General features: G+C 45.1%; 1 protein-coding gene across 1 annotated transcript in view; it reads right to left on the reverse strand.

Moving 5' to 3' along the window:
* Positions 1-7,617: 7,617 nt before the first annotated feature.
* Kcng3 (potassium voltage-gated channel modifier subfamily G member 3) overlaps positions 7,618-15,598 on the reverse strand; it is a 46,165-nt gene continuing 38,184 nt past the window's right edge. Inside the window, exon 2 of the mRNA XM_021150022.2 lies at positions 7,618-8,733. Coding sequence (XP_021005681.1) covers positions 8,088-8,733 — 646 coding nt within the window. The 3' untranslated portion in view covers positions 7,618-8,087. The remainder of the gene's footprint in view (positions 8,734-15,598) is intronic.

Raw genomic sequence — 15,598 nt, forward strand, 5'->3', positions numbered from 1 at the left:
GCCATCTCTCTAAGCTCTTTAGACTAAACCAGGAAGAGGGCTTTTCAAGGTTCACAGCTTTCTTAGACAGTATCTGCTAGTGTGAGGGCAGGTAAGAGTCAGTTTTGTGCACCCCCACAGGCATAACGGTGGCTACACTCTTCATGGCTTGAGATAAAGACTGTCTATGTAGACCAGACTGCTCTCAAATTTGGAATCCTGCTGTCTTAGTCTTTTGAGTATTGGGAGTATTGCGTAGAATGGCTGCATATGGTAGCAACACCCATTAAGCAAAGGCCCCTACTGTGAACACACGACTAAAAGAATTAAAGAAAAAAAAAATTAGCCAGATACCTGTGAACACATTTAGCTCAATTTTCTTCTAAGGCGGGTTAACTATTAAGTCTCATTTTTGAGACACTTCTTCCTTTAGAACTCAGCAACATGTTTCCTAAATAGAAATCTATTACGGATAGATACAGGCTTTAGTTCTACCAGGAAACTCAATTTTCAAGCTTTGCTATGGTGGCATCCCTAAAACATGCAGAGAGATAGAGAAAAGAGGGAGGGAGGGAAGGAGAGGGAGGGGAGGGGGAAGGGGAAGGGGAAGGGACTCACTACCACTACTTCAAGGGTGACAAGAGGCATCTCAATTGTCTGAATCTTTGAGAATCCAAGGTCAGGTAATAAAGACGTACTCAAAGGAAGCAGCCGATAGAAACAAGTCATCTTGTATCCATGTTCTTGTGTCTCTGTATCCTTAGGCAAGTGAACACAACCTCAAATTAACTTGAGTTAATGAAGAGAGTCAGCTTAAGAGACTCAGAAAGCATTCAATGTATATCAATTGTGGAGCTGTTTAATGCCATTAGTGAGCACTTGTACGTCTTCCCACTTGATTTGTACCTTGTAAGGGACATAGGGACTCATCAGCAAAATGTTTCTTGACACGGGCGGCACAGCTCAACTGCCCATAAAGCCTTCCCATCTGTTCCTGAAAACACAGTTAGGAGCTGATATCCTGTCACAATAAAAACACCATTTATCTAGGAATACAAAGAAAATTCCCCAATCTGAAGGGTTCCAATGCCAATATTACACCAAGGGTAAAGAGCGGAAACTTCCCTTAGGGAACCGGAGTAAGAAGAGAATGTCACACTAGCCACTTATATTTGAGACATTGTACTGGAAGTCCCAACAGAGGCAATTAGGCAAGAGAAAGAATCAGGAAATGTCTAGATTGCAAAGAAAGAAATAAAATTACCACACTGAGGATGTCATGACCACGATAGCAGAGAAAAACCCAAAAACCCTTCAGAAGCTGTGAGAGTTAACAGGAATTCAGCTAGGCTGGAAGAGCCGACAGTGCTCTAACCACTGAGCCCCTTGAAAAGATACTTACTTCCTGATTTCTAAACTTACTAAAAGCTGTTACCTTCTGTATCTTTCTACTGTAGAAATAACTGGAAAGGATGTACTTCAACAACCATAAAAGAAACACTTGGCTTGGATATGAATTTAGCATTTGAAACTGGGACTATTACTTTTCCCTATTGGAGGTGAAATTATCCAGACAACTGGCTCATACAGGAGGAAAGTGGACTCCCACTGGAATGACAAGACATAAACAAAAATGTATATTTACTAACTCATTGTATATTAGTATAAAAAAAAATAATCAATCTGTCACTATGTGTCCAGTCCTGGTTGGTTTCGTCAACTTGACACAAGCTAGAGTCATCAGAGAGGAAGGAACCTCAGATGATGAAATGCCTCCATGAGATCCAGCTGTAAGGCATTTTCTCAATTAGTGATCGGTGAGGGGAGGGCCCAGCCTATTGTGGGTGATGCCATCCCTGGGCTGGTGGTCCTGGGTTCTATAAGAAAGCCGGCTGAACTATCTATGTAAACAGCACTCCTCCATGGCCTCTGCATCAGCTCCTGCCTCCAGGTTCCTCCCCTGTCCCTTCTTCCTTCGATGATAAACAGTGCTGTGAAAGTGTAAGCCCAGTAAACCCTTTCCTCTCCAGCTTGCTTTTTGGTCATGGAGTTTCATCCAGAGAGACAGAAACTCTAAGACATATCCTTTCGCCAGGCGTGGTGGTGCACGCCTTTAATCCCAGCACTTGGGAGGCAGAGGCAGGCGGATTTCTGAGTTCGAGGCCAGCCTGGTCTACAAAGTGAGTTCCAGGACAGCCAGGGCTACCCAGAGAAACCCTGTCTCGAAAAACCAAAAAAAAAAAAAAAAAAAAAAAGAAGACATATCCTTTCTTACAAAACAGATAAGCACTTTGACATTCACGCTCTGCAAATGCCTCTGTTCTGTTATGTGCAGAACTGTAGACATGGAAAACAATACCAGTAATTGAAACCTAACAATAGGCATCTCTCTTTATGGCAGCATTATGGGGAGTGGTGGTTTTAACGGAGCAGGCATAAGTGAGGACATGGCGTCGTCATTGCTTGGAAGTGAACGTCAAATAGCATTCTCCATGGCTTTTACCCACTAAATGTTGCTTATTCTTTGACTTGGGTTATGCAGTTGGATTCACGGTGATATTTCTAAATACCCACCAGAGCTACTAAATGAAATCTGGGCATAAGAATGGGTGTGGTGGTGGGCGTCTATAAATCCCAACAACAGGAGCATTGCTACACAATCGAGGCCAGCCTGGGTTACAGGCAAGACTGTCTCAAAAAATTCCCGAAAACATGATAAACTAAAGGGCACTATAAATGCAGATTATCACATTCCATTCCCTAAACTGCCCATTAAGCCTACACAAAAGGCCAAAAGCTAAAGTGCACTTCTGGGAAATGTAGCTCAGAGGGAGTGCGCTTGAGGTCCTAGGTTCAGTCCCCAGGAAGAGAAACAAGGGTTAAAGTGCTCCGTGGGAATGCCTGAGAGAACTAGGAAATCTAAAAGTGTCCCTGTGAAGCTGTCACCTACCTAGTGGAGCATCATCACCATACTTAGTGGCACTTCACAGGTCTAGGGAACATTCCACAACAAACAGGACAGTAAAGCACTACTTTTCTTTCTGAAAAAAAAAAGAAAAAAAAAAAGAAAAAAAAAAGAACTGCTGTGCCCATTCCCAGGGGTACAGACGGGTTCTTGAAAGGCAGGAAGCAAACACCATATGAATGCTTGCTGAACAAACAGAGCAGTGTAGGCAACCTTCCTCACCAACTGGAGCCTGTCCAGAGTTCTTGATTAAAGCTTCCTGCTCAGCTGTGACTCTCCTAAACAATGCAATGACAGTAACCAACTGCCTGTAGCACACATGTACAACACACACACACCCCACATGCTCATAGGCATGCATTTTTTTGAAAATTCTACTGACGGGCTAGAAGGGTGGCTCTGTGGTAAGAGTGTTTGCTTAGCATATATAAGGTCATTTTCCAGCACTGGGGGTGACAGTGGGATAAGAGATCATGAGAAAGAAAAAGACAAAACATCTCTTAAAAGTATGAATTCCTTCTGTACATTGTAGCACATGCCAGTAATCTAAACATTTGGGAGGTAGAGACCTGAAAAAAATCACTAGTTCAAGACCAGCTTGAGGCCAGGAGGCAAAGACAGACAGATCTTTGTAAATTTAAAGGCAGCCTGGTCTACACAGTGAGTTCCAGGATAGCCAGGGCTACATAATGAGACGAGATAGATAGATAGATAGATAGATAGATAGATAGATAGATAGATAGATAGCGCTGACTAGGATATGTGGAATCCTATTTCATAAATTCCAAACAAAATCAATAAACAAAATAAAAAATTGAGTTTCCTAAAGCACGGCATAATTCCAAATTTTTAAGGCCTCTAAAAATAATAACTGTGTTTAATTAGAACTAAAAGTGAGGAAGGAATCTCTAAAGCATTGAAGAAAAATGTTTTAGAGTATGTATGTATGTACGTATGTATGTATGTGTGGCTGGTACCCTTGGAGGCCAGAAGAAAGAATCGGGTCCCCTAGAACGAGAGTTAGGAAGGGCTGTGGGCCACGAAGGGGACGGTAGAAAACTGAACCCAACTGGTAAGAGCAGCCAGTGGTCTTAACTGATGAGCCATCTCTCTAGCCACTAAAAGCATCAGCAGTCTGGAATCAACTTTCCGTTGCCTATCCTAGCCTGACACAATTAAAACCATTCCTAACTCATACCCCAGTGGAGCAGACTTAGCTGCTCCTAGAATCTGGGTGGGATAAATGGTGTAGAACCTGCGGTGAGGTAGACCAGAAGGCTGCCCATATCTGTTCAGCCTTGACTTCCTGTAACCCTGTAGATACTTACTGCAGGTCTGACTGGGAGATCAGTCTGCTGTGTTACACAAAGAACACATACCTATGTCAGGTCAGAGGGGTAACGAAGGGATACTTTGCCACTGTGTGTTAAGTTAAAGTTGCAAAGCTTAGCTGTATAACAGAACTAGAAGTTTTCAGTTGTTTATTCTCATGTCTATAGAGAAAAAGGAAAACAAGCTTTTTCTAGGAAATATCCAACCAAGTAAGATAATTAATTCTCCTCACATGAACATTCAGATCTATCCCACTTCCACTCTGCAGGATCACAGAGATGTAAGCAAGACATGCGCCCAAAGATTTAGAAGGGCTGATGAGATGGCTCTGCAGGTAAAAGGTGATTGTTTCCAAGCCATAGAATTACAGGTACAAGTTCAATCCCCAGAAACCACCTGGTGGATGTATTGGGTTGTCCTCTGACCTCGACACACATACAAGCATGCACACACGCACACATGCATGCATATGCACACGTGTACTATAAACACATAAAATAAATAAATGTACTTTAAAAAAAAGAATATTTTGACATACCGACAACTACTATGAGTGAATCGATTTTAACATTTTAAAATAAGAATTTGCAAATGTGCAATCACATGTAACCCCAAGAATAAATAGAAGTGTGTAAACCAGCAACTCAATAACAGTAATAAAAAAAAATCAATAAAGGGGGTTTGGGGAGCATTGGGCATGGTGGCCCATGCCTTTAATCCCAGTATTTGGGAGGCAGAGATAGGTGGATCTCTGAATTCAAGGCCAGTCGGGCATCTAGAGCAGTTCCAGGACAGCTAGGGATACACTGAGAACCCCTGTCTCAAACAAACAAACAAACAAACAAACAAACAAACAAACAGAATTTATTAAGTTATACACTCAGTTTTACATATGCTCCCTAAATTTTGTTCCCCTATCTTCCTACTCTCTTGTTTCAGAGAATACGAATCAAGTCATGTGTAAGAGGAAGGGATCTGATACGCTCAAACAAAGTACACTCAAAATAAAGATTCGGGCGTCCTTCCTTCTTCAGTGTTCTGAGGATAGCTGACTCCCTGGGGTGGGGGTGGGAGAGCATTTCTGCCATGAAGATCAGAGTGTGAAGACTGATAGAGTGCATCTCAGAAGGAGGCTCCACCTCAGCAATTAAAAAAAATATATCATTTCTGTGGTGTGAGTGAGTGTGTATGTGTGTGCTGTGTGTGTAAAAGTGCCGTGCAGAAGCTCACAGAGACCAGAAGGGGGCATCAGATCCCCAGGGTCTGGAGTTCTCAACAGTTGAGAGCTAACACGGGTGATGAGAACTAACTCCAGTCTTCTACAAGAACAGGAAGTGCTCTTAAACACTGAGCCATCTGTCCTAGGGTTTTGTTTTTTAGAGCAGCTGGGTGTTGTAACTTGTACCTGTAATTCTAGCACTTGGGAGGCACGAGGCAGGAGGAGTGTCACAAGTTTACGGTCAGCTTTATCTACACAGCAGAGACCCTTAACTCAACAAACAAACAAACAAACACAACACCAAAATAAGCAAATATATACAATGAAATGAAATTAGTAACATTCAGAGAAAGCTGCTTCTAAGAAGCTCCAGCGTTCTAAAGGACAAAACACTCTGTTGTATTTTCTCATTTACAAACGAACCAGTTCATCATGTCTCATCCCCTTGCTTACAAACAGGTAGCTCACTGCTGTTACCAACACCCAAGACGCTTCTTAATGAACGCCAGCCCCCACGAACAGTCCAGCATCATCACCTGCTACCTCAGAGCAACTCAGAGCTCGCGTGGCTTCCCACGTGTGGCTCTCCATGCGCATGTTCACACGTGTCCGTCTCCTCGTCTACCTCAGGCCCCTCTGTAACGGACACTGTGAGGACCTGGTGACCTGTGTGTGCCCTCGAGGGTCCCAGCTCAGTGGAGTATGAAGTTGCTTAGGGATGGAATACATATTCACACGGAGAGTCACTCAGTGCCAGAAAAATTAAAGGCTACCATATCCTTACTAATAATATAGATGAGCTATCATTTGCATACGATTTGCATAAATCACAAAGCTTAAAAATAAATAACACCAGGCCATATGCTCAGTTAAAACGAAACAAAAAGTATATAAATATCAATCTAGTGTGTAAAGCTATACCAGCGAGGGTACTAGGAAAAAAATGGTGAGGTTTTTTTTTTTTTTTTTTTAAATGGGCAGTATCACATGAATTTAAAGAAGGGAACTGGGGTAAAAGGAAAAGGTTTTGCTATTATTGCCTGATCATGGCAACGAGAATGAAATGTGGCCTATGCTAGTTTCTGCCAAAGCTAGAGGCATGTGCGGAGCAAACTGCTGGGCCTGCTTAAAGGAGGCTAAGATTCCAGCCCCAACTGCACAGTCACCGCACACTCTCGTGCCTTGGCTTTTCTACCCGTAATGATAAACGCTGGACTGATGGCTAAGGTTCCTTTAATGGACACTTCTGGCGAGTCTTTCTTTGAAAAGTATATCCCAGTCCCTAACCCGTTCCCTTCAACCCTGATAACCACAGTGCACATACTAACGTGTTCATGAATCAGTAACTCTGATCTGTGTGTGTGTGTGGGGGGGCTGTTCAAGTGTTATTATGAGTTATTGAAAAAGCAATATTCTAATTCATACTGTAGAAACGTAGCAGTGAACAGCCAGCACTTTTGCACACCAGCATTCTGGACGGAGTAGCAGTGTCTGATAACTTTACAAGAAGAGACCCAGTGTATCCGTGCTTCACAATGGTGAGGAGTCAGGCCAGAGAACTACATCTGCCCTGCTTAGCAACACTGGACTAAGACAACAACGTTTCTCCTTTTACGACAACCTAGTGGCAGCGTGTTAAGTATGGCTGTTGTGCCAAAAAAAAGCTCAAGAAGTATCGTGTCTTCTTTACGAGCCTCGTGGCACTAAGGGAGAAGAGCTACAGCCGAGGACTCCGGCTCGAACCCTGAAATATCACAGCACTTCTCTCGTCGTTTTATGCTAGCAATGCTCTTGGCAATCTGAATGCTAGGACTCTGAGTCACGGCAACCGACTCTAACATCACCCGACAGAGCGCTAAACAACACAAGGTCTCTCCGTGACATCATGCACTCTTTGGAAGCTATTTCAGTAAATTGGGGGCCTAACCGGAAATAGAAAACACACTTAAGGGTCCATAAAGTTGTAAGATAAGAGAAGTGACAGGTGTAAAAATTAAGCCAACGGTAGGCTAGAGAAGGGTGCAAAGCTTTTCAAATAATATTTTTGCTTGCCTCTAGTTCCGCGACACAGTTTAGATTTGGGCCAACTTTTTAAAGTATTTGTTAAACAGTTCCCCACGTGTGGCATATGTTTCCAGGATACTTCTGACATTGATATGAGAAATTATAAAACATTTAGAAACGAAAATGTTAGTCTCAAAAATAACACTGTTAAGTTCCAAGCTTCTTCTGAATTCGTTAAGATGGAAAAGCATTTGGGAAATAGTGCCTTTCTGCTTTAAAGTGTTCAAATAATGTGCTTAAGAACAGCCTACAACATTGTAACTGTGCGAGGCAAGGTGGAGGGAGACGAGAGGGAATAAAACCAGGTCCTAGCATTGCCTCTGGTGCTACTGTCCTGTGTGTGTGTGTGCTCCCGGTCCTGACTACTCCGTAAGTGAACCGCTCTAACCCTTGAGATGGGAAGAATCATGTCACCCTTCCAACAGGAGGACACCACCACTGCAGTGCTCACCCAGGGAGAAACACACGAAGAAGAACTAGTGTCAACTCTACCAGATGAAGTGTGCACAAGGACTGGTTTGCAACACATTAATTCAGGAACTCAGCCGAGAGGCTCCTACTATATCTAGCTGATCTAAACTTGAGCTCGTGGTAGCACTGCACAAAGCTATGGTAGATGAAAGTGATGGGTAATGCCAACAGAACAATCCCACTGACAACACAAACTCCTCCAAGAATTCTTCCAGGCACTGTGATAGGATACATATCTCCATAGCCAACTGTAGTCATAGAGATAATCACCCACCAGCAGGCAGCGGGGATGCTGGCGAAATCCTTGTTGGATGTTTCCAGGTCCAACCCATGTTCAAGGAGCTGAGAGAGTGCACTAAAGATTGCCATGGCAACACAGATGAAGACAAGTAACATAACCATCTCTCGGTAGCATCGCTTGAGAGTCAAACCCAATGTCTGCAGACCAATGAAGTGCCGGGCAAGCTTAATCACCCAGAAGATCCGCATCATTCGGAGGACCCTCAAGGTGACCCCAGCCCTCTGGAGTTGAGAGTTCTCGCCTGTAAACACTGTCATTAGCACAGAGATGTAATAGGGTGTGATTGCCAGCAAGTCAATGATGTTCAGGGGTCTCTTGACAAACTCACACTTGTTTTTGGAGACGATGAACCGCACGATGCACTCCGCGGTGAACCACCCTATGCAGATAGCTTCAATTATCCTGTCAAGAGAACAAAGGGGAGGATTGATCATTTTATTTTTAAGCATTTTAATAGCTCTTTGGATTCTTCGGATAGTACTACACTGACATATTAATTCAGTCACAGTTCCAGAAAACACGAAGAACAGACAGTGTTAACATCACCAGAGCCACCAGGACGCAACGGGACAATAAGGACTCAAGTTCAGGTGGTAACTGAATTCCAAAAGGGTGTTAAACATTAGCCTATATGAGATACTGTTAAAAATGAGTACCCCCCACCCATTAGCTCTTGGGGGAAAAAAAAACTGTCCTATTTAGTGGTGTGAATTTAGCTCGAGCTGATCTAACCACAAAGTAAGATGTCACATATTCTTTGAGGACAGTGGTTCCCAACCATGAGTTTACAGTGGAGGGTGGGACAGAAGGGATGTGTCCCCACAAGGTGAAACACATCCTATAATGTGACTCTTCTCTACCCTGCAGTAGGCCTGTGTGGGAGGCGCTGTGTTGGGGAAAGCTTTAGAAACTGCATGGATGGATGCCCACTGCAGGGGAGTACCAGGCCCACTTCCCTCAGCCTGGAAAACAGGCTAAGGATGCCTGGGCTGGTCCGAACCATTACTGCCATCTTCCCCAAAGACCACAACTACTTGGTTTGTTACTTTCACAATGACGTTGATGTAGCATATAATTTACTTTCAGATATATTTATTTTTATCTTGAGTGTATGGGTGTTTGCCTGCATGCATGCATGTGCACCACATGTGTGCAGTACCCACATGCTCCTGAAGAGGGCGACAGACCTCCTGGAACTGAAGTTATAGACAGTTATGAGTTGCTATGTGGGTGCTGGGTACCCAGCATGAATCCTCTGGAAGAGCAGCCAGTGCTCTTGGCACCTCACCTGTGCAGTGTAGCTCTACAATACAAACAGTTCCGCACAGAGTCACTATTCCTCATGTGGCTGCCCATGATGAAAATAATATTTGTAGAGCATCCTACAGCTAAGGGGCAGGCTCCTTAGAAGAGGGTGCTACCTGAAGGCTTTGGACACCCTCACATTCACCCTGATCTACACTCTAAGGTTGAAGAAATCCAATCTTAGCATACTGGTTAGGAAGCCTAACTTGGAAGGACAGCTAATCCAGATGTAACTGTAAATCGACTTAAACATCTGTAGTGGCTATTCCTGGCTATCAACTTGACTATATCTGGAATGAACTACAATCCAGAAGTGGAAGGCTCACCAGTGATCCTAATCTAGAGGCTGGGAGAGAGAAGTTTCTGACCTGGATCTTGGTATGGAGATCTTGAGGCACAGTGGCTATGAATTCCAGAAGATTAAGACAGGGAGATCTTTGAGTTCAAGGTCATCTGGGATTAAAGGCGTGGTGGCACACACCTTTAATCTGGGCTACACCTTCTGCTGGAGACCTACATAAGAACACTGGAAGAAGGAAGTCTCTCTCCTTTGCTTGTCATGTGGGACTGAACAACTGCTAGATCCTTGGACTTCCATTCACAGCTGCTACTGACCACTGTTGGGAGTTGGACTACAGACTGTAAGTCATCAACAAATCCCCTTACTATATAGAGACTACCCGTAAGTTCTGTGACTCTAGAGAACCCTGACTAAGACAACATCCTAATTCCAAGTTAAAGTTATCATTGGTATTCCATCCCTCACATAATCAAGGCAGTGGATGGAAGCAGGCAGACAACACTGTAAAAGGAATCACTCTGCCGGGCGTGGTGGCGCACACCTTTAATCCCAGCACTTGGGAGGCAGAGGCAGGCGGATTTCTGAGTTCGAGGTCAGCATGGTCTACAGAGTGAGTTCCAGGACAGTCAGGGCTATACAGAGAAACCCTGTCTCAACACCCCCCCCCCCCGGCAAAAAAAGAAAAGAAAAAAAAAAAGGAATCACTCTAAGACCACTCCTCAGAACCCAAGCTGCCCTGATGCCACTTGAAAATATGTAAATACAACTAACCAGGTTTTTCCTTATTAGGAGGCTTTCCAGGGCCACAAACATCAACTTTAGTAATCTTTACTTTTTTTGAACAAGTATTTATATTCACCTGGTTCAAAATTACAAAGCTGTCCAGGCATGCTGGCACATGACTGTAGTCTCAGTATTTGTGGGGTGGACACAAGAAGAGCGGGAGTTCAGGACTAGCCTCTGCCACATGTAAGTTAAAAACCATACCTCCAAAAACATGGAACTATACCCCCAAATCAAAAGCACAAACCAAAAGACTACAGAGAGAAAAATCTCAGCCAGGAATACTGTTGTGTGCCTGTAGACCCTGCAGCCATGGTAATGTGTGCCTGTAGACCCTGCAGCCATGGTGGTGTGTGCCTGTAGACCCTGCAGCCATAGTGATGTGTACCTGTAGACCCTGCAGCCATGGTGATNAGCCATAGTGATGTGTACCTGTAGACCCTGCAGCCATGGTGATGTGTGCCTGTAGACCCTGCAGCCATGGTGGTGTGTGCCTGTAGACCCTGCAGACATAGTGATGTGTACCTGTAGACCCTGCAGCCATGGTGGTGTGTGCCTGTAGACTCTGAAGCCATGGTGGTGTGTGCCTATAGACCCTGCAGCCATGGTGATGTGTGCCTATAGACCCTGCAGCCATGGTGATGTGTGCCTGTAGACCCTGCAGACATAGTGATGTATGCCTGTAGACTCTGTGGCCATGGTGGTATGTGCCTGTAGACTCTGCAGCCATGGTGGGTGTATGCCTGTAGACCCTGCGGCCATGGTGATGTATGCCTGTAGACCCTGCAGTGTGGAGGCTGAAGGAGAATCATTATAGCTCACAAGTTAGGGACCAGCCACAGGAAGACTCTTAAAACAGGGGGTCTTAGTCTCATCCTGTTTCCAAGCCACCCATTTACTCTCCCTGGAGGCAAGAAATCAAGTAGTTTCTTACGAATCCTTACAGAGCTATTTTATGTGCAATATAGACAAATAATATTTGTAGTGTGTGTGTCCCCATCATCTCTTGGGGATCATTTCTTTTTGTTCTGTGAATAAAAAGTTTTCTGATGGGGGGATGGGCAAGGCACAGGTATACATGGAGGTGGGTGGGTATTCACATGGGCTGTGTATTCACAGATAATGGGAGGGGTACATTTACATATATTACTCTCTACCTATATTCCCTTGAGACACCATCTCTTGATGAACGTAGAGAAAAGCCTGAGGTACGATCAGCTTGTTACATGTGTGTTGGGGATTTGAACTCAGGTCCCCACACGTTCACAGCAAATGAGCTTACCCACTAACCCAGAGGTTCTCAACCTGTGGGGTCAAGACCCCCTCTCACAGGGGTGACCTATCAGATACCCTACATATCAGATATCTACATGCAATTCATCGCAGTAGCAAAGTTACCAACGGAGCGGTTTTATGGTTGGGGGCCAGCACACCATGAGGAACTGCAATAAAGGGTGGCAGCATCAGGAAGGCTGAGAATGACTGGGCTAAACCATCTCCCCAGCAACTGAGCTTTCTCAATTACTATCAGGTATGATGGCATATGCAGAAAATACATGCTGAGACCTTGCCTCCAAAATAAAAGACAATAAATAAATACATAAGTAAATGAATGGAGGAGAGAAGGTGGGAAGAAAGAGAAGGATGGGCTGGAGGGGGGGCAGGGCACACACGCTTGGGGAAGAGCAATCTGGGCACACTAATGTCAGCAGCTGGGAGGCAGAAGGGTCAGAAGGAGTCTAAGGGCTTCAAACTAAAATATTTTTTTAAAAAGCTTCCTTATTTTTTAAACATGGCTCCACGGAATACCTGAATGTCTGTTTATGACTAGTTCAGACAGTCTCCTTGGACATCAGGCAGTGTCTGATCCCCGGCTCCCAAAACAAGTTCTGTGTCTAGTCAGGCTCTCATGGACTGGCTTTAACCGCACAGTAATCCTGTCACGGCTTCCTTCATCCTGGGATGACAAGTAGAGGCGACTAGGCACAGCTGAGTGTCTCTGCCTCTACGCCAGCTCACGGTTTTGCAAGTATAACTGTAGGTTAAATCCTGGACTTGGGAGACATTTTTGGTAGACCTTGCCCAACTATTCCCACAGTGACTATACTAACCTCTCCTCCCACCAGCAACACGGACAGTGCCCACAGCACCCCAGAGTGAGACAGCATGAGACCCGGAGACTTCTGCCATGCTCACCCAGAAGCCATGGTCTTGTCTGAAAGGATGCAGAGGATATTTTCACGTGCCAACAAGTCTGCTCCGTGACCTATGCCACTCGCTCCAGGTCTTTCATCTACTCGCACACATGACAGAGACACCTCAGGGCACAGAGACTGTCAGATCAAGTCTGCTGACTTCTCAGTCTTGGAAACCTGCCCACGGGCTTTGCCTATAAATCTGTCATAGGCAGACAGCGAGTTCTACGGCCTGTGGTCTAAATACTTCCGGCAGTCTTTTTTCTTTTTGGAGGGGGTGGGGGGAGAGATGACATTTTTGAATGGTTGGAGGGAAAAAAAAAAACAAAACAAAAGAAAAAGAATTGGATTCCATGCCATGTACTAACTCTCTGAGGCTGTAATTTCTGTGGCCATAGTCTCACTGGGACACAGCCGGTCTAGCTTGCATCAGCTCATGCTCCTTGCACGCTACACTGGCCAAGCAGAGTGATCATGACAGAATGAAGATGGCTCTGTAAGGTCCCAGCCTGGGCATCGGGACCTTCACTGTCTCTTCTGGGTTGGGTGACTGTTTTCAGCCCACCACACACTGTCACCAGGACAGTGTAAGTAACCTTATGTTCCTGTGAGGGAGCCAAGCAGATGACCGTCACAGCAGGTGACATTTCTCTTCTGTTGATCTATCTGTTGGACTCACGGACTGTTTGATCGACTGAAGCATCCTTGTCCACACCAGACTAATGGAAGCTGCCGCCGCCAAGGCTTTGGTAAATCTGGGGGCTTAGAAAACTGGGCAGGTTCATAAATCTTGGAAGAGATGAGAATCCCCAAAGTAGAGTTTTCAAAGAGTCTTTTTTAACAAGTATAACATAACATTATGTCTACCTGGTTACAGTCGTTAAATATCCCACAGCTTCCCCATGTTTCTACGCCTCGAGGCTGGGCAGGGTCATGTGACCTGCTCTAACCAGTGGGCAATGAGGACCAGTGGTGTGAATGTCCATTCTTGCCCGCTGTGGTAACCTGAGAGCCAGGCACTCTGATTGGTCAGTGCAGGATGGTGGGACCTCTACCAGCTCCACTCTCTGACTCTCGGTGCACTGCAGAGCACAGGCACTGTCCACCCCACCCAGACCGGACACTGCATGTGATCAATTACTGAACCTTCCCCATGCCGAGCCTCTGGGACCTCAACCTTGCTTGCTATCTGTACTGGCTAGTTGTGTGTCAACTTGACACAGCTGGAGTTATCACAGAGAAAGGAGCTTCAGTTGAGGAAATGCCTCCATGAGATCCAACGGTAAGGCATTTTCTTAATTAGTGATCAAGGGGGAAAGGCCCCTTGTGGGTGGGACCATCTCTGGGCTGGTAGTCTTGGGTTCTATAAGAAAGAAGGCTGAGCAAGCCAGGGGAAGCAAGCCAGTAATGAACATCCCTCCATGGCCTCTGCATCAGCTCCTGCTTTCTGACCTGCCTGAGTTCCAGTCCTGACTTCCTTTGGTGATGAACAGCAATGTGGAAGAGTATAAGCTGAATAAACCCTTTCTACCCCAACTTGTTTAATGGTCATGATGTTTGTGCAGGAATAGAAACCCTGACTAAGACACTATCCTAGGTCGGCAATAAATCGGAGACTCCGGTAACCCAGGCACTCAGAAGGAACTGCAGGAAGACACTGTAGTGCCGGATAACCATCTGTAGCTGAAGAGCCAGAAGCCAGAAATGCCCAAGAATCTGACATTTGGGGAGCGTTGACATGATGCTCAACATGGAAAATCCCACACCTGACTTCATGCGACAGGTTACAGTTAAGATGCAGGGACACTAAAAGTACTGCATTAGATCTCCTCAGGCTATGTGCATATGATACACAGGAAACATAAGTTAATTTGGGATTTATCTGTAGGGAAATATCATGAAATCTGAAATCCCAACCATTTCCGGTCTTGAGCATCTTGGATAAGGGATAACTGATGAACTGTATCTTCTCCCACCAGCTCTGCACTTGACAGCAAGAAGCCCATGTATGCTCTTCTCTTTGATGGGTGAGTCCCATCCACCAAGTACCAGCGTGTGGACGGTCCTGGGGCCCCATCAGCTCTAAAATCCTATGATCTATTACTGCCAGAGGAGCAATATTCTTAATTGTGCCCAAAGAACCAGAACACTTTCTGACTAATTATTTCCACCAGCAGCCAAAGTTGCTTTAGATTAAAACGGAGGAAATTCCAAGAGGCAAGCTTGTCTGTAATGAGGTCCTGGGGGCTTCACTGTCTGCCCCCCAAGTCAGATGAACTCTCTAGATTCACTCTGAAGGGATGAATCAGCCAGGAACCCCAAGCTCCCAAGACTATGCCAAGGCAACCTCCATCAACAAACACCTGAAGCCTGCCAAAATCCCCCAGCTTCCAAAGGCTTCCAAACGGCTCTCACCAACACACCAACTGTGGGGAACGCAGGCAGGCACTGTTTGCTGAGCATGGTGGCAAACAATGACACACTTCTGAATGCTACGTCCATCAAATGCAAACAGAACTGAGATGCTACTGGGACGCGTAGGCCTTGGGAGCCTGTTCTAACTGCGTTGCTAATAAAAACCGTTTCCAACTTACTGAGGCCCTTCAGCTGGGTACTGGTCTAAGCACTGTACAGACATCTTGGGAAATCCTTTCCAGGATTATTCCGCCTATATCCCTGTTAG

This window comes from Mus caroli, chromosome 17 (genome assembly GCF_900094665.2).
Source record: "Mus caroli chromosome 17, CAROLI_EIJ_v1.1, whole genome shotgun sequence".
In the NCBI taxonomy this organism is placed as follows: Eukaryota; Metazoa; Chordata; class Mammalia; order Rodentia; family Muridae; genus Mus; species Mus caroli.